Consider the following 23226-nt stretch of genomic DNA (forward strand, 5'->3'; position numbering starts at 1 on the left):
GTATCTCACCTCAACCCGAAGTCTCTACATTTACACAATGGACTTGTCAAACTACCTCAACCCGTAAGTCTCTACACTTTCTAAATGGGCCAGAGTACATACTACCTCAACCCGTAAGTCTCTACGCTTTACATAAATGGCAAAAGGATCATACTACCTCAAACCCGTAAGTCTCTACACTTACAAAAAAGGACTTGTAAAAATCCTCAACCCTAAGTCTCACACTTTTCATAAATGGGCCAGGTAAATACATAACCCCGTAAGTTTCACTTTACACAAAGGACTTTCAAACTACCCAACCCTAAGTCTTCACTTTACTAAAGGGCCAGAGATCATACTCCTGAACCATAAGGGCTTACCTTTTCATAAAAGGACCGGAAATTTATCTACCCAACCCGTAAGTCTCTACACTTTACACAAAAGGACCTGCCAACTACCTCAACGTAAGTCTTAACTTTTCTAAAAGGACCAGGTATCATACACCTCAAACCCGTAAGTTTACATTTACACAAATTGACCCGTCAAACTCCTCAACCAGTAAGTCTTACATTTACAAAAGGACCAGAGTTCATACACCTAACCAGTAAGTTCTACACTTTTCACAAATGGCCAGGTATCATATACCTAACCATAAGTCTTTTAAAATTTAAACAAATGGACCTGACAAAATACCTAACCAGTAAATCTCTACACTTTACATAAATGGACCCGAGTACATTACCTCAACCATAAGTCTCTACACTTTACATAAAGGACCCGTCAAACTACCTCAACCCGTTTAAATCTCTACATTTTAATAAAGGGGCCAGGTACATATACCTCAAAACCCGTAAGTCTCTACACTTTTCATAAATGGACCAGATACTACTATTCAACCAGTAAGTTTACCTTTAATAAAAGGACCCGTCAAACCCCACCTCAACCAGTAAGTCTTTATTTTTCACAAATGGCCAATATCATCTTCTCAACCAGTAAGTTTTACCTTTACATAAATGGACCTGCAAACTACCTTTACCAGCAAATCTTTACACTTTACATAAATGGACCAGGTACATACTTCTCAACCAGAAGTCTTACACTTAACAAAGGGGCCCCTATCATACTCCCAAACCCCTAAGTCTTACATTTCATAAAGGAACTGTCAAACACCCAACCCGAAGTCCTACATTTTTACATAAAAGGACCAAAGGGATCATATACCCCAACCCTAATCTCTACACTTTCATAAAAGGGCCAGGATCATAACCTCAACCATAAATCTCTACACTTTTACACAAAAGGACCGTCAAACTACCCCAACCAGTAATCTCTACATTTTTCATAAAAAGGGCCCGGATCATACTACCTAACCAGTAAGGTCTAAAAGCTTTAAAAAATGGACCAGAGTATCTATACCTCAAACCAGTAAGTTCTACACTTTTCAAAAGGACCGTCAAACTACCTAAAACCCCAAGTCTTTTTCACTTTACATAAATGGCCCCGAGATCATACTATTCAACCGTAAGTCTTCACTTTTACAAATGGACCCCAGTATCATACTACCTCAACCCGTAAATCTTACATTAAAATAAAAAGGACCTGTCAAACTTATCAACCATAAGTCTTACATTTTTTCATAAAGGACCCGAGTATCATACTCCTAACCAGTAAGTCTTACACTTTACATAAAGGCCAGAGTATCCCATCTAACCATAAATCTTTCACTTTACATAAAAAGGGCCTGCAAACTCCTCAACCCTAAGTCCTTTAAATTTTTTTTAAAAGGACCAGAGTATCATACTACCTCAACCCGTAATCTCACCTTTTTAAAAAATGGACTTGTCAAAACCCCAACCAGTAAGTTCTACATTTTAAAAAATGGACCAGAGTATCATCTACCTCAAAAAGTAAATCTCTCGCTTTACCATAAATGGCCCGGTATATATCCCCAACATAAGTTCTAACTTTAATAAAGGATGTCAAACACCCACCCGTAAATCTCTAACTTTCTTTAAAAGGACCAGATTCATATACCTCAACCCGTAAGTCTTAATTTACACAAAAAGGACTTGCAAAATACCCAAACCCCCTAAAGTCTCTACACTTTACTAAATGGACCAGTATATATCCCTCACCAGTAAGTCTCACACTTTTCAAAAAGGACCAGAGTATCATACTACTCAACCCGTAATCTCTACCTTACACAAAAAAGGACCTGCCCAATACCCAACCCGTGTCTTACACTTTAAATAAAGGACCAGGTTCATACTACCCAACCCGAAGTCTCTACACTTTCAAAATGACCTGTCAAACTACCTAACCAGTAAGTTCTACACTTTACAAAATGGACCCGAGTATCATAAACCCCCCAACCCGTAGCTCTACCTTTACAAAAAAATGGACCAGGTTATACTACCTCAAACCCGTAAGTCTCTCACTTTACACAAATGGACAGAAAAAATACCTCAACAGTAAGTCTCTACACTTTTACATAAAGGACCAGGTATATACTACCTCAAAAAGTAAGTTTACATTTACTAAAAGCCTGTCAAACTCCTCAACCAGTAAGTCCTACATTTTTCAAAATGGGCCCGAGTATATACTACCCCAAAAATAAGCCTACACTTAATTAAAGGACCAATATCAAAATATCTCAACCCGAAGTTTACACTTTACATAAAAGGACTGTCAAACACCTCAACCAGAAGCTTACATTTTTTAAAAAATGGACCCGAGATCATACTACCTCAACCAGTAAGTCTTACACTTTACATAAAGGACCCGTCAAACTACCTCAACCCAAGTCTTTACACTTTACATAAAAGGACCCAAATATATATATCTCAAAAAAAGTCTTACACTTTACACAAAGGACCCCAGTATCTACTACCCCCAACCTAAGTCCTTCATTAATAAAGGACCCGTCAAACTACCCCAACCATAAGTCTCTCTTTTTCATAAATGGCCAGGTATCATACACCTCAAACCGTAAGTCTCTACCTTTAATAAAGGACCAGAGTATCATACTACCTCAACCGTAAATCTCTACACTTTTCACAAATGGGCCCTTTAAAATACCTCAAACCCCGTAAGCTCTCCTTTACATAAAGGCCGATATCTCTACCTAAACCTAAGTTTTACGCTTTACATAAATGGACCCCAAATACCTACACCTAACCAGTAAGTCTCTACACTTTTCATAAATGGACCTGTAAACTACCCAACCAGAAGTCTTTTCCATTTTAAAAAAATGGACCGAAAATATATACTACCTCAACCAGTAAGTCTTACACTTTTTCAAAATGGACCTGCCAACTACCTCACCCGTAAGTCTCTACCCTTTACATAAAGGACCAGAGTTCTACTACCTCAACCCGTTAAATCTCTCACTTTTACACAAATTTACCTGCAAATCCCCAACCATAAGACTACACTTTACATAAATGGACCCCGGTATCAACTACCCCAACCGTGTCTTACACTTTAACAAATGGACCAGAGTACATTCCCAAACCCGTAAGTTTCTCACTTTTCACAAATGGCCTACAAAAACCTCAAAATAAATCTCTACCTTTACAAAAGGGGCCCGGTATCATACTACCTAACCCGAAGTCTCTACCTTAAATAAATGGACCTGTCAAAAATACCCCAAACCCGTAAGTCTCTCATTTTACAAAAGGACCAAAAATATCCCCTACACCTCAACATAAATCTTACCTTTTCATAAATGGACCAGAGTATCATACTATCTAACCCGTAAACTTCCTTACTAAATGGCCCGTCAAACTACCTCAACCAGTAATCTCACATTTTTTCACAAAAAGGCCGGTATATACTATCTCAACCAGTAAGTTTACACTTTTCATAAAGGACTGTCAAATACCTCAACCACAAGTTTTAATTTTTCTAAAAGGACCCGATACAAATACTCAACCAGTAAGTCTCTAACTTTACATAAATGGACCAAATATATACTATCCAACCAGTAAGTCTTACACTTTTCATAAATGGACCTGTCAAAAAAACCCTCAACAGTAAGTCTCTACATTTTACACAAATACCAGAGTATCAATATCTCAACCCGAATCTTACACTTTTTCATAAATGGACCTGTCAAACTACCTCAACCAGCAAGTCTTTACACTTTACATAAAGGGCCAGAGTATCATACTTCCCCAACCAGTAAGTCTTACACTTTACACAAATGGCCCAGTATCTACCCCCAACCAGGAAGTCTCTACATTTTCTAAAAGGACCGTAAAATACCCCAACCAAAAATCTCTACATTTTACTAAAAAGGACCAGAGTATATACTACCCAAAACCCGTAAGTCTCTAAAATTTACATAAATGGCCCGAGTATCATACTACCCCAAACCCGTAAATCTTACACTTTACACAAAAAGGACTGTCAAACTACCCCAACCGTAATCTCTACACTTTTTCTAAAGGACCCCATTCATAACCCAACCAGTAAGTCCACGCTTTACATAAATGGACCAAGATCATACTACCCAACCCGTAAGTTTACCTTTACATAAAGGACCCTTTAAATACCTCAACCAGTAAGTCCTACACTTTTACAAAGGACCAAGTATCATACTACCTCACCCCGTAAATCCTACACTTACACAAATGGGGCTGCCAACACCCCAACCGTAAGTTTTACACTTTACATAAATGACCAGGTATAAACTACCTCAACCGAAGTCTCTACACTTTACACAAATTGACCCTTTAAATACCTCCCCCCAGTAAATTCCTACACTTTACATAAATGGACCAAGTTCATACACCCCAACCCCTAAGTTCCCCACCCTTTCCAAATGGACCAGAGATCTACTACCTCAACCGTAAGTCTCTACACTTTCACAAAAGGCTGACAAAAAAACCCCAACCGTAATTCTCACTTTACTTTAAAAAGGGCCCAAATATCATACTACCTCAACCAGTAAGTCCTACACTTAACATAAATGGCCTGTCAAACTACCTCAACCAAAGTCTTAATTTACATAAATGGCCGAGTATATCTACCTCAACCAGTAAGTCTCTACACTTTACTAAATGGACCAAGATCATACTACTCAACCTTAAATTTACACTTTACATAAAGGACCGTCAAACTACCCCAACCGTAATCTCTACATTTTACACAAATGGACCGAGACATAATCTCAACCGAAGCTTACACTTTAAAAAAGGACCTGTCAAATACCTCAACCAGCAAATCTTACACTTTTCATAAATGGACCCAAATATCATACTACTCAACCAAAAACTTACACTTTACACAAATGGACCCCAGTATTACTACCTCAACCGTAAGTCCTACACTTTACATAAAATGGACCTGTCAAACTACCCCAACCCGTAAATCCTAAAAATTTTTTCAAAAAGGGCCAGGTACTACTACCTCACCGAAGTCCTACACTTTACATAATGGACCCGAGTTTCAACACTCAACCAGTAAGTCTTTCACTTTTTAAAATGGACCTGTAAACTCCCAACCCCTAAATCTCTAACTTAAAAAAGGACCGAGTTCATACTACCCCCCCCCCAAAGTCTTACACTTTTCACAAATGGACTGCCCCTACCTCAAACCCGTTTAAATCTCTCACTTTACATAAAGGACCAGAGTAAAATTTCTCCCAACCGTAAATCTTACATTTTTCACAAATTGTCCTGTCAAACTACCTCAACCGTAAGTCTCACACTTTACATAAATGGCCCGGTAATTACCTAACCAAGCTTAACTTTACATAAAATGGACCAGGTATCATTTTCTACCTCAACCCTAAATCTTACATTTACAAAATGGACCTGTCAAATCCTCAACCAGCAAACTCTACACTTTCATAAATGATGGAGTAAATACTATCTAACCAGGAAGTCTTACAATTTAATAAAGGCAGTAAAGTAAAATTGCATGCTTTTTAAATTTCGACAGAACTCATAAGCAGCATTACAAAAATTGATGAAGGTAAGTAACATATTTAAAATTTATTTATATTTTAAAGGAAAAGTCATAATTTTTAAAAGGTTTGAAGAAAGGGGTTTTAGATAGGTAGAGATAGGGACTGGGACACTTTTAAATTTGCTATTGAGCCCCAAAAATTTTTATTACCCGGAGCAGCTTGTTTAAGGATGAGTTGTAATTTCTGTCTGGGGAAAAAAACAACGTGAAGGGTTTGGTAATTCTTTGAAAGGGGTGGGATCTTTTTCTCCTTTCTGTACACAATACTGTGATTCGAAGCAAAGGAACATAAACCCCTAACGTGCACAATGAGTTTACTGTCAGACACTACCTATAAAGACTAATCCCCAGCTGTAAAAAGGGCTCAAAAAATGAAGTTTTTTTAATGGTATGGGGAATGAAAATTTTACCCCTTTATCAAATAATCTTGTAAGTCTTAAATAAAATTTTATTCTGACAGTGGCAATAATTACCATTTGATTTACAGGTCTACTCAAAATTTGGGCCCAAAAATCCTGAAAACAGCTTAAAAAAGAAAAAAAGAAAATAAAAGTTCTTGCACTTTTGCTTGCATGAAGTAAGAACTAATAATTAAAAAATTGGCTACATAAATTTGATCAAACTACTGTTTTTTAACAAAAAATTGGAAAAAATGGAATGAGCAGGACTTAAAAAATTTTTTCTCCTATAAAACATTTCAATAACTTTTTTTCGGTGCCAGGTACAGACTCAGGGAAATTGAGGGGGAGATAAAAAAGCATGGTCACAGAATGCACCATGCAATGTTTCCAAAAAGTAAAAAAAAAACTCCACTTTCTTGGCAAAATATCCACCCTAGGGTGATGATGTGCCGACAAAAAACCCATATTTTCCCCAAGACACAATTTTCTCACTTAAAACCCCCCAAAAAAAACACCATTTTTTTCCTCCCCCTGACAATGTTCATCTGGGGAATTTTTTTGTAGCATTTAGATAATCCCTCTGCATATAAAAGTTATGGAGCGAAAAAAAATTTTTTAAATTTACCTTCAAAGTGACCCTGAATTTGACCCCCCAAGCATTTGTCAATATGTGCGTAACCTTTATAGCCCTTTTATTCACATACCCAAATTTTTTAACCCTTTCTTGAAACTTTTTTGGTAATTGGGGTCCCCGATTTTCAGATGAAGCAGACAAAGGGAGGGTATTCCAAAGTCCCTAAAAAAGAATAAAACATTTAAAAATGAACAGCTAATTTTTACCCACATACCCGGTAATTGGGTTACTGTCCCCGTATGGGTGTAATTTTTTAAAAAATTTTTGGTTTCTGCGATGTCAGGAACATTTCCCCCAAAACAAATCTAGTTGCAGTTTCCGTCATGATCAAAATCCTTTTGAAAATGGACTCTTAAAAATTTCACCTGAAAAAAGAGAGTGTCCTGAAAAAGTGATTCCTTCGGGGAACAGTAAATGTTTTTTTTTTGTTTTTTTTTTGCTTGAAATTTTTAGCAGAATGAAACGTTATTGTATCATTTTTTGGGCTGTTGTTGGGTTTAATGTCTGACACAATTATTGGTTATATGGCAACCTTCCAGCTTTGATTCTGGAGGAAAACCCCTGGTGCCACTTTATGCACTATTTCTTCATGGGTGGGCACCCGGGTAGAACCACTGACCATTAATGGCTTCCACACATGTATAATTCAACTCCCCGAGTGAGGCTCGAACTAACATCGGTGAGGGGCAAGTGATTTGTTAAAGTTTTTTCTGTTTGATTTTCTTAGACACGAAGCATGTGAGTTATATGAGAAATGAAATTGTTCATTTGGTTCAGATCTAAGACAATAATAAAACCATACACCACAGGCCATTACTGCTGTTGTGGTAGCACCAGCACTTATAAAAACACGGGCATATTTTTACATTTGAAATTACCTGTTGTATATTGTATCTGGCTTCTCTTGTAAACTCTCCGTCAGTAAGTGTATACCCATTGTAGGCACCATTACCTCCTGAGCTGTACTCCGTACACGGGACTCATACAGACAGCAGATGACGGAAATGTGGAACTGTGTGTAATTAATAAAACAAATTAAAAATAATTATATGCAAAACATATATTTCAAATATCAGTTAACAGCAATTTGTTTCTCAAAAAAATCTGCTTGAACCTAAAACCCCTGTCAGACAAACGGGGAAAAATGGGGTTTGTTGCACCCAGAGGATACGGTTTAAATATGATATGGTTGGGAAGGAAATTTTACAGAATGTGCATGCAAATTGCGGGCCCATCCCCCTTAAGTTCAAATGAGCAAAAAATGAATGTTACATTTTTTAAAATCAGAATCAGGTGATTTCTGTTATAGCTATGACCATTTAGAAAGCTATACCTCTTTCTTATGTATCTAAGGCAGTCATTTTGTCATGACAGTTTACGCATTTTGTTCACTGCTTTATAACCCTTTCTGCAGTTATACATAAATTGCTCAGAGGTATAAAGGAATGAAGAAAATGTTCAAACTATCAAGGGTTTCAAGTTACCAAAACATTGACCAATATACATGGCAAGTATCCAGGAGAATACTGTCTTTTATTTATTTATTTATTTTTTTTGCGAAATATTGTGATTTTTTGCTTACCTGCTAAACAGAGGGCAAACCAACAATCTCCCCCATCCTGATTTCCAATCTATGGTGACAGGCAATATTAACAGAAAGACAGACAATTAACTGCAGGACTTCAGGCAAAAGGTTAGGCCTGGTAAAAAATTAGTATACTTAAAGATGATTCACATGTACATCCCTAGCACTGTGGGTACTCCTCTTATAGTTGCATGATAGAAGTTGCTGTGTTATCTGGAAGTGGAACCATATCCACAGAGAATGTAGCTGCTGGAATGTCTATGTTGTTGATATAGCCAATCAAGTTACCTTCTGCTATAATAGGGATATCTGAAATATTAAAATCCTGTTACCTTCTGATTTATATCTGAAATATTCAAATCCTGTTACCTTCTGATCTAATAGGGATATCTGAAATATTCAAACCATGTTACCTTCTGCTATAATAGGGATATCTGAAATATTCAAACCATGTTACCTTCTGCTATAATAGGGATATCTGAAATATTCAAACCATGTTACCTTCTGCTATAATATGGATATCTGAAATATTCAAATGATTTAATAGGGAAACCTGAAATATTCAAATCCCGTTACCTTCTGATTTAATAGGGATATCTGATATATTCAAATCATGCTACCTTAAGTCAATGTGACCTTGAACTTTGACCATACAAAACAGGCAAATGTTTGGTGGCTGTCATCAAGGATATCTATTAGACTGTAACCCTTGATGTCCTGTTAGAATTTAAATAATATGACTCAAACAGTGATTTTCTTTTGAATAAAAATAGATGCTTCCTGTATTATATGAGAGCATTCTTTTGAGGTAGGCATTATTAGAAGGCCAATGACATCTTTTTATTTTAGCTACTTTATTGTACTTGTGATAACAAACTTAGATTATTGCCAAATTTATTTCTACAGAAAATTAATTACCATAGCACGGCTCTTGAAAACAGTCCATGATCTGTTTATTATCACCCCTGCACAGAATGCCACCATGTTTAGGTAGTTGACATGTACGTTCACGATATTTTGTTCCATGGTCACAAGACCTAGAACATATGCTCCACTCTGACCAGTTTGACCACTGTCCATCAACTGCAACAAAATTCATGTAATAAGATTTAAGGTGATTCTGCATATCTGGTTATTAAATAAGTTCTTTCATAATAATGAGTTTGATAAATAAGAGGGCAATTGCTGGTCCTAGATCACTCATCTGAGCTTCAAAGCTGGCTTGAATAATTCTTGTAAATGGTCAACATTCACGTGAAATTATTTTGAAATCAAGCCAGCAGTTTCTAAAAAGAAGACTTTCGATGTTTCTACTGTACATCATGTAAGTAAAACACCCCCAGTACCCTGTATTGATCTTACTCCTTATTTTTTTTTCAATACAAAGAGTGGGTTTCAGTGGCGGAAAATACTGCACAGTAAGTGGAAACTCCAAATTTAAAACATAGAGACTGGAAATTCATGATAACGACACGTAGTACTTTGCAAGAACTGGTACACTGTGAGAAAGTTTATTTTGGGACTCTTCTATAATAATATATATCATTTGGTAAAAATCTTTTAAGAAAATACAAGCGTTTCAAGTTATTGCCTGAAACGTTTAATGTTCCAAGTCACTCTGACCTTTGATTTTCAACTCAAAATCTATAGGGGTCATTTGCTGATCATGACCAACCCCCCTATTAAGTTTCGTGATCCTAGACCAAGCATTCTAAAGTGTGTGTGTGTGTTCGGGTTTAACAGCTTTCTCAAAAATTTTTTCAGTTATATGAACAAAGGTGTCTATTTGTAGCAGTGAGCACAATCCCCAACTTTATAGTGCTGCCTCACTGGAATATCACACGTAGACACATGACATGATACCCCACCCAGTCACATTATACTGACAATGGGCTGACCAGTCCTAGCACTATCCTTTTAATGCTGAGCGCCAAGCGAGGAAGCTATTAATACCATTTTTTACGTCTGTGGTATGACGTGGCCAGGGATCGAAACCCATGACCTCCCGCACTCAAAGGGGGACCCCTCTACCACTAGGCTTATCTTCCGAAAACCGTTTAACTTTTCTGCGTCATTGTGACCTTGACCTGTGGCATACTGATATAGGGGACATCTGCTGGTCATGACCAACCTTCCTATCAATTTCATGATCCTAGGCCCAAGGTTTTCAAATTATCATCCAGAAACCATTAAAACTTTTTTCGGGTCACTGTGACCTTGACCTTTGATTATGACCTCAAAGTCGAATTTGGCCTGTATTTCATCATGAAAACCCCTGTGTACCAAAATTTATGATCCTAGGCCAAAGCGTTCTCAAATTATCATCCGGAAAGCATTTAACTGTTCAGGGTCATTGTGACCTTGACCTTTGACCTACTGATTCAAAGTCGATCTTGACCTGTATTTTCTGAGTTACACATGTGTCCCAAAGATTATTTAAACCTGTCTCCCCTTTCATGAGTGATTGTCCAGAAACCATGAAAACCAATGGACTGACAGACCAACAGGCAGACAGACCGGCAGACAAGCTCACCCCTATATACCCTCAAACTTCATTTTGTCGGGGTATAATAAGACTTTGCATTTATCACTCTTATAAGGCTTGGTGGAAATCTGACCTTGTGTACAAAAAAAGTGGCCAAAAAAAACATAAAATTTGATGAATCTAAGACAATTCTCTGGCTGAAATCATAGAATTGGAACATGCCAAAGATATGCACAACTAGGGTTGACAATGACCATTTTAGTGAAATCTGGTGTAAATTCCTCCCGTTGTTATCTGTGCAGTTGTGTGGACAAGGTAAAATATGATAAATCTAGGGCATTGAAAATCACAGAACCTCACTCCATTTAGGTTTGGTGAAAATCCACCCCAAAAATATAAAAGAAGTGGCTATAACATCATAATTTGCTGAATCAAGGGGCCACAACTCTGGTGAAAAATGCTGAAGATACACAAAACTAGGCTTGGCAATGTTCACTCTTGGGAAAATTTTGGGAATAACCTGCTGATGGTGTGAGGAGTTGCAAGAAACAGTTTTTGTGACAGACACACACACAACATTAAACCATTATGTCTCACACACTACATGTGGGAGACATCCTTAAAACCAAGTGACAGTAAGTATGTGTATAAAGATATGCAAATAGGTTCAATTTACCTCGTTAGTTCTATAAATAGATTTTTATTACCTGGACAGGGTTCCTGATTACATGCCAATGTATCGTCAGTTTGACCTCGACAAGGGCGGCCATTGGTGCCAGGTGGTGGGTTAGAGCAAGTGCGAAATCTTTTTCAGTCCCCCATTACAGCTGACAGAACATTCTCCAAATTCTCCCCATTCAGACCATCCACCATGCACTATTAAAAAACCCCAAAAATTTAATTATCTAATGACTAACACATTGTTCCCAAAAAAAACACTTGATGGATGACAGAGTTCTGGACAGGACACTAAACAGACCATGAGCATGCCTGTTAACATTAGACCCGCCCAAAAGGTGTGACCTTGACCTTTAAGCTAGGGGTCTGAAAGTTGGCATGGCACATTGTCTTATTATGGGGTACAACTGTGCCAAGTAATATTAAAATCCCTTCATGGATAGCAGAGTTATGGACTGGACAGTTAACCCTTTGACCTCCAATTTTGACCTTTGAGTGAGCTAGGGGTCTGGGTTTTGTGCACGACACATTGTTTCATCATGGGAGAACATTTGTGCCAAGTTATATTAAATCCCTTGAGAATGACAGAGTTATGGACCGGACACGAAATTGCAAAAGGACAGACAAAAAAAACGGAAAGATGGACGTACGAGAAAAATTCTGACCAGGGTGCATAAAATCAGGTAGAAATATGACCCAGAAAATGTGGAACAATGTTTTTCTCTGAGTTTTCCTAGTAACCAGCTGTTGGAATCCAGATGACAAAGCACAATACAGGACAAAAGTAAGGAGGGCATCACACTTTTTAGAAATGAAGGTAACAGTAATCTTAATTTTTTCCTAAACTAAAATAATAACAGACAATTTTAACAAACCATTTTCATGCTGTTAAAAATGACCAAATTATACACAGGAATTTATGGCATATAACTGTCAAGGGAAAATTTTTATGTATAAGAGTATTATGTTATATGTCAAATGATTAAACATGTATTATCAGACACTCATACAATAGGTCTAAAGTAAATACACATTCACTTACCGGGACAAGGTTCGCTGTTGCAGTAGTCAAGCTGTATGTCTGTCCCTATACAAATAGTCCTCCATATTTGGGTTCAGGATAGTTACACATACGTGAACGGGTTCTTGTTCCACCCCACATGACAAAGTACATGGATTCCAATGGCCCCATTACCCCAGTTTTCCATCAACTAAAGTTTGTCCAAAGTATATGCCATATTTTAGTTCATAAATAGTAATTCAACGCTTTCATTCCTGTACCAGATAAACGACACTGACACCATATCTATGACTATCCCGACTTTATACTGGCACAATATCTATGATATTTTTGACTTTATTTCTTTTTTTTGGATTTAACGTCACACCGACACATGATAGGTCATATGCAACTTTTCAGCTTTAATGGTGGAGGAAGACCCCAGGTGCCCCTCCGTGCATTATTTCATATGAGCTGGTACCTGGGTAGAACCCCCGACCTTCACCGACTTTATACTGACACAATATCTATGACTATCCTGACTTATAACTGTTTATCTGACCGACCATTGACCTCTGAATAAAACCTTGAACTGAACCTGGCATGAAAGTTTACTCAGAATGTTATATCTTTAGCCATGTAATATAACAATCATTCAAGGAGTTAAAGAGGTCTACCTACATGACCTTTTACCTCACCCCAAAAAATATAGATCAAATCTGATGAAGATACCCGTTTTTTGCTCTACCAGGCTGGTGACCCCTTCGAGAGGATCTTGATGTGCTACCCCTACGCATTTCATACGAAGAAGTTATTTAAAGGTTTTTCTATTTTTACCTCTAGCAACCCTTAAAAGGGACCAAGTTCCCTACTGGAATAAAAATTTTAAAGAGAAAACCCTACAATATGCTACATACCAAGTCTGATGACGATCAATTAAGCGGTTCATGAGAAGAAAGATCAACATTTATTTTCATTTTTAGTTCTTGTAGCCCCTAAAAGGGCAATGCATGTCTGATTGAATAAAATGGAGAGAGGACCTTACAATGATGCTTCCAGACCAAATCTGATAAAAATCCATCAGGCAGTTAACAGGAAGTTGTATGAAGGTATTTCTATCTTAGCTCTAGGCCTTTAAAACAGACCAAGTGCCTCCATTTGCATAAATTGAAAGAGACCTTCAATGATGCTACACAACAAGTTTGATGTAGATCCATCACGCATAGAAGAAGTTGATTTTTTTTGGGTTTTTGGGGTTTTTAGCTTTAGCAGCCCCAGAAAGGTTGTAATTCTAACCAGTGGTTTCAGAGGTGATGACGTTTATGCATATTGTGGATGATGGGACAACAGATGCAAAATCAAACACCTACAATAACAGCTCAACTTGAATCTATTTTTTACATTTTTTTACAGATAGAAGAGGGTGTTTTAGGTTGGGGCATGGAGTATTAATACTGGGGTATATGGTATGGCAAATATACTGTAGAGGACAGTAGTGTTGTTCTTATTTGAAAAAGGCTATAATAGTATTAAATCAATTCTGCTAAGTTTCTGGGGCTATAACTTCTAAATCTGGCAAGATTGTAGTGTCCTGATACACTTCGTAATGATTACATCTCTGCAATTGGACTCAATCCCTTGAAAAACTGTTAGAGGTGTTATTGCAGACAATGATGTTGGGATTTTCAGTGGGAGGGGCAACTGTCAAGGGGAAGCTATATGGCCTACCCCAATCCCAAATTTATTCGGGGACCATATTAAAGCTATTTTTGGCAAGAATTTAGCTTACAACATATAAGAAACTTGAAACTGGAGTCCCAAAAAATGAAGCTTTTTTTCATTGTTTGCAGATCTTTAATATATTTACTACCCGAAACCCCAACCCCTGCTAAATTTCTATAATGAACTTGTCCATCTTTCAATTTTTACATACCATTAGCTGTTAGAAGGGGTACTTAAAAAAAAAATACTGACTGAATGACGAACAGTGCAGATCATGATCAGACGCACAGATGTGCAGGTGATCATGATCTACACTGGCCACAAGGCAGAATCAGTCGTGTTTAGCATTATAAGGGTTAACATTTCCTTATGACATAATAATGGAAATTATTTTAGAATTAAAATAATTTAATTTATTTTTTCTCAAATTGTTGCTCGTTAAATTTCCGTCTGCTAGTTTATTAAATTGTCGTCTGTTTCGTAGATAAAAGTGGGCATCGAATTGTTAAAACTTGGGTGATTGAAATGGTTCCTATTGACACTGGTACCCAGTCGATATAATATTAATACAATAATCTCGTGCAGTTCTCTCACATGTTGCTAGCTACCGTCGGTAACGTTCAAAACTACCCGCCGCCACACCCTGTATTATAGGAAACTTTCGAAACATAGAGCTTTGCATCTTTAATTTCGGGCTAGTATTGTAGTTTTAACAACTTGCTAGAATACTCTGTCAAATATTTTATATACACTTTACTGATCTATTTATGTTGATCTTACATCATCTGTGGAATGTTTTTTGAAAATTTATTCAAAGTTGTAAAGGAAATTTGCATAAAGTCCATCTATTTAACAATAGCTAACGTTGATGTTCTAGTTCAAGTTAATTGTTATTGTCCACCCGGTCTTGACGACTGAGTTGTTAGGTACTGCCGTCTTTTTACTTACAACTGCAGGGTTAGACCGTGCCAAAGTAAATTGATGAGGGTGATATACCGGAGAGCAATAACACTGCAGGAGATAACACATCCAGCCATCAAAATGTATGACGGGGCTAGATGTCATCTTGTTACGTGACCAAGGACTTCCAAATGTGAGATGTTCATACCGTGTTATGAAGAAAAAACTGAGACATTTTGATGCAGTGTATATAAATTTTGTTATTTAAGAAAACGGTTTAGCATGGGCGTGACTATATTTGTATAAGACTCTCCAGTATAATTTGAAAGATTTTATACTTCTTTAAAAAGGCACGGGATAGTTGATTGATATTAATATACGTATTTCTAATATTAAACTATATAAACTAAATGTACAAGAAGACAATAGTGAAGTAATAAAATTATTAGAATAAGTTTCACTTTTTAAGTTAAATGTGTCGTATTGACATGAAATTCAAGGACAGGAAAATAATTATAAGAAGTATTGACTGTCGTAAATATTATTTTATGTGAACTTAAAAACTTTGTGATCACAGTTGGATATCTCTAAGAAAATTCTGCTATTATTTGTGGTAACAATTATTATGTAGGACACTGGCTTTTTAACTGTGACATTTGATAGACCTTAATATTAGTTTTTCTTCATCTTGTCACAATACTATAAGTAAAAGGTGTTTATTTTTAATACTGGCTTGATGGATATTGTCGCTCATAATATGTTGGCGGTAAAATTCTGTCGGCCGTGAGGTGAGCGGATACGGTGTCTGTATGTTTGCATTCAAGTTGCGTACTTTGGGGTATCATATGTTTACCAGTTTGTGTTAACTGGATAGTAAAAGGTTTTGCCCTAGTACTTGGCGATTCCTAGTGTTGCGTGTGTTGCGTATGTTGCGTTGCTCTCAGTGGTGTCACTTTGCCTTGCCTTGCCTTGCCTTTCATTGACTCGTGTTGCGGTTTCGCTCATTCTCGGTGAAACCCGAAATGGGTGGAATGGTAGCTCGACGTTCAATTGAAATTGTTGTGTGTTTGCATTTGAGTGATACCTGTTATAAAGTGCAAAGTGTCTTGTGTTGCTTTGCCTTTGAGTGACACCTGTTACAAAGTACAAAGTGTCTTGCGTTACTTTGCGTTGTTTGAGTGATACCTGTTACAAAGTACAAAGTGTCTTGCATTGCTTTGCCTTGTGGTCCGTTGTGTTATATTGCCTCGCTTACATTGGCTAGGGTTGTGCATTTGACCGCATCCCGGTGACACCCGGGCTGGGTTGGATTCACAATTCGAAGTTCGATGGATTGCGCAGTTGCGTTGTTTTTGCAAGCCTTGGGTTGGTGCGTCTGTTCTCCTCTCGGTCGACGGATTTTGCTGTGCTTTTAACGACTCTACACGGTGAGACCCTTGTTGAGTCATGAGCGGCCGATCAACTCCCAATATTGTCAATATACTTTTACTGAATTTAATTAAATTATTACAAAATGTATCATGCGTATGTTTAACTATCGTTGTAAGTATCAATGCATATTCTTGATGAATAAAGAGTGTTGTATGAGATAATTGGTTTTTATTTTGAGTAATAAAATAATTGCTATGCAGTGTGACATGCAGTATATACCTGGGCATTCTCTTAGTTTACACCTTTGTGTATCCCTCTGTTCTCCCTGACAGAAGCGTCCATTGCCAGAGGGCGGGGGGTTGTTACACTTTCGTCTTCTTTCTTGATATCCATCCCCACACGTCACTGAACATGCTCGCCATGATGACCACTCACCCCAGTTACCATCAACTACACAAAAAACGAGACGTTGAATATTAGATCATGTATTTTACAATAGGCTTTTCAAGTTTTATAGAAGGTAACATAAAAATCGTTATGTTCACAGCAGTGGCTTCAGCGGTCGGTATATTCTAGTTCCAGAAAAGGGGCTTTGGTAAATTAAACTAAGTATCAGGAGGAAAAACAAGAAACTGAAAGTTAAATGTGAAGCCTAAATGTGCCAAAGCTGCTCACCAGAGGAAGACCATGACCTTTTAATTAGACCTTTCTTTTGGCCAAGTTTGGTTAAAAGTTTGTTAAGCAGTTCATTAAAAGTTATTTATCATATGTTTGATGTTGTTGGAGTAAAATAAAGCCATTGTATGAATTTGATATTACACTAGTGTAATAAAGCTTTGATGTTGATATTGTTCTGGTCTGTAACAGGTAAAGAAAGATGAAATTTTGATGTTTCAGCAGGAAAAGCTTACATGTTATAAAAACAATATTACATTTATGTCTTTTCAAATTGAATTTATTAAATTCGTTGAATAAAATTGATAAAAATACTTGGCAGAGCCTCGCATATAATTTTATTCAATTTTGTTTAATAAATTCAATATGAAAAGACACTCCTCTATTTAAAGTTGCTTACTAATTTCTTACTGTCAGTGTGGCAGCCAAGTGGAATTGTTTGAATAAAGTTCATACAAGGATGTTATGGAATAAATCTCACTCATGACTCACAACATAAACATACCAGCACAAGGTTTCCTGTTACAAGTCTGTTCTTCAACTGCATCACCAACACATGTCCCACCACCTGACTGGGGTGCAGGATTATCACAAAGTCGTCGTCTCAACTGAACACCCTCATTACATGATACACTGCATTGTTCCCATGGTAACCAGTTACCCCAGTTTCCTGATACTAAATCATACAACAGCTGCCTTTAAAAAGCTCTTTAATTTCAGAAACAAGTGTTTTGGAGACATCTTAGTATAGTTTTTCAGGGGCTTTCACTGGTTGTAGGTGTAGATGGGAAGAGACAGGTTGAAAAAAATTGTTCAGGAGGTAATGAGGCTCTGCTGAGTTACCAAGTTCACAGTTTTCTAGATTTTTCTTTCTGCCACACTTACAACCAATGAACATACAGCTAAAAGTGACTATGTCCTCCAGTGGCCATATTTAAAAAAAATAAATGAGAATCAGTTATACCGCCTACCTATATTCCAAGTTTGACTAAGTAAAATATTAATTTCGGTTGAGGGGTGTAAGTCAATGGGAGTGGGGGTTAAAAGTTTAACTGCTCCAGGTAAAATACTTTTTGAGATACATGTCAAACAAACATTTAGGCCTTTAATGGATGTTTTGACCAAGGCAATGGCCACAGCTCTGACCTTTATGAATGGAATGCCAAACAAAACCCAAGGACTATTCATGACTACATTTGTATTTTTCAAATAGTTTGCTGCAATATTTGTGACACAAACTTCAAGCCCTTTATGCATTTTTTTACTAAGACATGGACCATAACTCTTGTTTGGTTGAGTAAAGTAAAAACAAATCTAGATGCACGAGTTCACATGCTGAATATCAATCCTCTAATGTTTCATGGCTCTATGTGACTCAAATACTTTTTGAAATACGTAAGACACAAACTTATAGGCCTTTTTCTTCTCATTTTTGACTAAGTCAGAGGTCATAACTCTGGTCTTGCTGTTAGAGATCCAAAACAAAATACAATGTGTGCAACTACACATGTTAGATAACAATCCTGTAATGTTTTATAATTTAAGTCAAATTCTTTTTGAAATACATGCCACACAAACTTTTAGGCCCTAAGTCAAAGGCCATAACTCCAGACTGGCTAAGTCAAGGGCCATAACTCTGGGATGGCTAAGTCAAATACTACAAAAATCTCAAGATGCACAAGTTCACATGATATAACAATCCTGTAACTAGAAGATGCTTTTGTAGTAAAGCACATGTCTCCCCCAAAGCACAGTAGTAATAGGTAAGAAGTCAATAGGGGACAGGAGCAAAAATCAGAGACACTAATGGTTGGCTTAGAGACTGAAATGCAATAGGGATCATCTACTCAGCAGATCGAATCATCCAATGAAGTTTCAACATTCTGGGTTGAGTTGTTTTTAAGTTATGGATCAGAAACGGTTTGCAAAACCAAAGTATCCTTAAAAATAACAAATGTAACATACAAACCTGGACAATTTCTAAGTTGGCAAGATCGAGACTGTACATGTTTTCCTTTACAGTCTTCTCCCTGATTAGCTGGCTCAGGGTTGTCACACAGTCGGTGACGGAGTTGTCTGCCCTCTCCACAACTTGCACTACATAATTTCCAGTCAGACCATTCTGACCAACCACCGTGTACTAAAATTATAAAACCGAATAATTTTCTTTTTTGCACCACTAAGCAACAGTTAACTCGAGTACATAATAAACTGCCTTCACTAATATATGCCTGCATGTCTCATAATAAAGCATTTCCTACTTTTGTTCCAAACAGTTTTTAGATCATAGTGAATACTGACTACAAAATATTCAATAACTGTATGTCACTATGTGATGCTATATATAACAGTGTAAAAGAAACATAATTCTGGACAAGCAATGTTTGTTTAAAATAGATATGCTCCCCCGCTACCAAAGATAGCCTGTCAATGGTATCTGGGTGTTTTAATCTCAAGTGTGATATGTCCTTGACCAACAACATTCAATAGCTGTAAGCATTTTCCAGCCATCAACTATACACCATTTTATGTCTCAATGTCACAGTAACCTTCAACTTTGTAAACAAGCAAAACAGAGTTATGGGACCCATGCAGTGTAAATCTGTTCTTCACTGTAAGTAAGTGCGTGAAGTTTCAATCTATTCCCACAAGTGGTTATCGAGATACCAGTTTACATACAAAAACTTTACCAAATCGGGATACCTACACCGATGCCGGCACATGGGTGAGTCCAATAGCTCTATCTATTCTTTGAACAGTCAAGCTAAAAATGTCAATTATCCTATTTTTGCACTAAAAGTTTCACATAAGTTTATTACAGTATACGTCATATTTTTGCAAAACACATTTTATATTGAAGTTTTATTTTGTGCTAATTCACGGGAGGGGATCCAACGTATGTATTCCCAAATGGGCACCGCTTAAATTCATATGTTGTGCTTCCGGTAGTATATATGTGGTAAAAATTTCGCAGAAAAACAGGTGAGGTTTTTATTTGTGATTGAATTTTGCGGAAATGACATTGTTTTGCCAAAAAATCGCGGTGCATGCAGTGCAACCGAGTATACATTAACTAGCACATAAGTGCATTTACCTTATCTGTATATATGTAGAAATGACGGAGAAAAACTTATCCTCCGTGAAGCGGTATGACTGAAAACTAGCAACATTTTTATCAACAGGTGGAAATATGTTGTTTAGTTGCCATGCGCCTGCTTAATTTTGCCCTCGCAACCTTTCCGTATGCAAAACCCCACCCAGAAATAGAAAATTATGGTGATCACTTTGCTAGAAAAATGTTTTTGGGCAAAAAACCGAATGGGATACATATGTTGTGCTTGGGCTACATATGTGGTGCATTAGACTTTTTAGAACTCCACAGATCTTGAGCTTAAATGGTACCTGGATAAAGAAACGAACTGGAAATACGTGCCAAGTATATGTCACATTAATCCAAAAATTATATACATGTATATTAAAGGGATAACATATTAGAAACGAGCACAGCTTTAAGCTTACATATGATGCTCTAAGAAGTCAACGCATCTCTCCTAAATCCGAAGGGGTTTATGTGTTGCTTATGTGTGTTGACCTGTGAATGTCGGAAATATGCATGTTTAGTTTGGCGTATAGCATATTAGCTGCCGATACGGTCTGCGTAATTATATGTTATTGAACTTAGTGTTCTTTTCATGTTTGTTTTACTCATTCATATGCGCCTCTATATAAATCTACATCGTTAACTGTGGAAAATGTCTGTCTTTGAATCATGTACGTGAACTGAGTTATAAAGCCAAATATCTGTGTCCTGGGCAACGAACTCGAAAATAAAATGTAATAAATACTGGGATTTCAATTCAGGAGGTAATTTTGGTTTGCCCGATACAGAACTATTGGCCCTGCCACTCCAATACATTAGATTTGTGTACCTGGCACTTACTTGTGTTGAACTACGCAGTAACTTCGCAAGCTAGACCTATATAGTTTGTGGCAATATAGCAGGGAGGATATACTGCGAGGTACTCTGTCAAAAATTGTGTGAATATAACTGAGCATGGACATTAAATTATGAAACATGCCCTGGGCCCTTAATTTGATTAAGTTACCTACCAGACGCAGTTATGTTCTGATTATATGACAGAGTACCTTGCAGTATATCCTCCCTCCTATATTTGCACAAACTATGATAGGCCTAGAATGTGGAGTTGCGGTATACATGTAACAACGTAGCTTTACACAAGTAAGTGCCAGGTCCACAATATCATATGTACATGTAGTGGAGAGGCTGGGCCAGTAGTTCTGTATCGGGCAAACCAAAATACCTCCTGAAACACCCTGACCGTAAAGTATTTCAAATGATTACATTTTATTTTTGAGTCCGTTGCCCGAGACAGATATTTTGCTCTATAACTCAGTTCACGGACAGACAATTTCCACAGTTAACGATGCAAAATATCGCCGAAGATATATATAGAGGCGCACATGAACGGGTAAAGCAAACATGAAAAGAACACTTGGTTCAAGAACATATAACTACACAGACCGTATCGGCATCAAATATACTATACAGCAAACTATACATGCATATTTCCGACATTCATAGGTCAACACACATAAGCAACACATTAACGCCTTCGGATTCAGGAGAGATGCATTGACTCCAAAGTGGAAATGTTCTACAACATCTAATATAAGCTTAAAGCTGTGCTCGTTTATAAGTTATCCCTTTCATACAAATGTATATAATTTTTGGACTGATGTGACATATACTTGGCACGTATTTCCTGTTCGTTTCTTTATCCAGGTACCATTTAAGCTCAAGATCTGTGGAGTTCTAAAAAATCTAATGCACCACATATGTAGCCCAAGCACAACATATGTATCCCATTCGGTTTTTCTCCCAAAAATATTTTTCTAGCAAAGTGATCGCCAAATATTTTTTCTTCTGGATGGGGTTTGGCATACGGAAGGTTGCGAGGGCAAAAATTAAGCAGGCGCATGGCAATTAAACAACATATTTCCACCTGTTGATAAAAATGTTGCTATTTTTCAGTTATACCGCTTCACGGAGGATACGTTTTTCTCCGTCATTTCTACAAATACAGATAAGGTAAATGCACTTACATGCTAGGTAATGTATACTCGGTTGCACTGCATCACGATTTTTTGGCAAAACAATGTCATTTTCACAATATTCAATCACAAATAAAAATCTCACGTATTTTTCTGCTAAATGTTTACCACATATGTACTACCGGAAGCACAACATATGATTTTAAGTGGTGCCCATTTGGGAATACATATGTTGGATCCCCTCCCGTGTAATTGGCAAAATAATTTGTCTAATAATTGAGTTATAATCCATATCACTCACTGCATAACTCTCTGCCTATCACTTGCTGCATATAACTCACTGCACATTATTTATTTCGTATCACTCACTGCATATCACTGGCAGCACATCACTGACTGCACATCACTTCTCACTGCATATCACTTGCTGCATCACACACTGTACATCACTCCTCACTGCATATAACTCACTGCACATTATTTATTTCATATCACTCTCTGCATATCATTCTCTGCATATCACTTGCTGCAGATCACTCACAGCACATTACTTCTCACTGCATATCACTTGCTGCATCACTCACTGCACATCACTCCTCACTGCATATCACTTACTGCACATCACTCACTGCATATCACTCACTTCTTAATGAGATATATTTCATATTCACTCAAAATAAATAAATACTTCTATTATGTGTATCTCGTTGCAATTTTTTTTTTAAAACAAATAACTGAAAGTGACCAGGA

At 37.1% G+C, this 23226-nt stretch overlaps 1 protein-coding gene across 1 annotated transcript in view; it reads right to left on the minus strand.

Annotated features, from left to right (window-relative positions):
• Positions 1-23226, minus strand: part of LOC123564816 (hemicentin-1-like) — a 168915-nt gene that overhangs the window by 23912 nt on the left and 121777 nt on the right. The window contains 13 exon segments of the mRNA XM_053524242.1: positions 7058-7149; positions 7866-7999; positions 8778-8881; positions 9030-9050; positions 9491-9655; positions 11765-11877; positions 11879-11933; positions 12778-12834; positions 12837-12893; positions 12896-12919; positions 17008-17178; positions 17909-18079; positions 19373-19543. Of these exon segments, the coding sequence (XP_053380217.1) occupies positions 7058-7149; positions 7866-7999; positions 8778-8881; positions 9030-9050; positions 9491-9655; positions 11765-11877; positions 11879-11933; positions 12778-12834; positions 12837-12893; positions 12896-12919; positions 17008-17178; positions 17909-18079; positions 19373-19543 (1335 nt within the window).

The sequence above is a fragment of the Mercenaria mercenaria genome, chromosome 15, assembly GCF_021730395.1.
Source record: "Mercenaria mercenaria strain notata chromosome 15, MADL_Memer_1, whole genome shotgun sequence".
Classification (NCBI taxonomy): domain Eukaryota; kingdom Metazoa; phylum Mollusca; class Bivalvia; order Venerida; family Veneridae; genus Mercenaria; species Mercenaria mercenaria.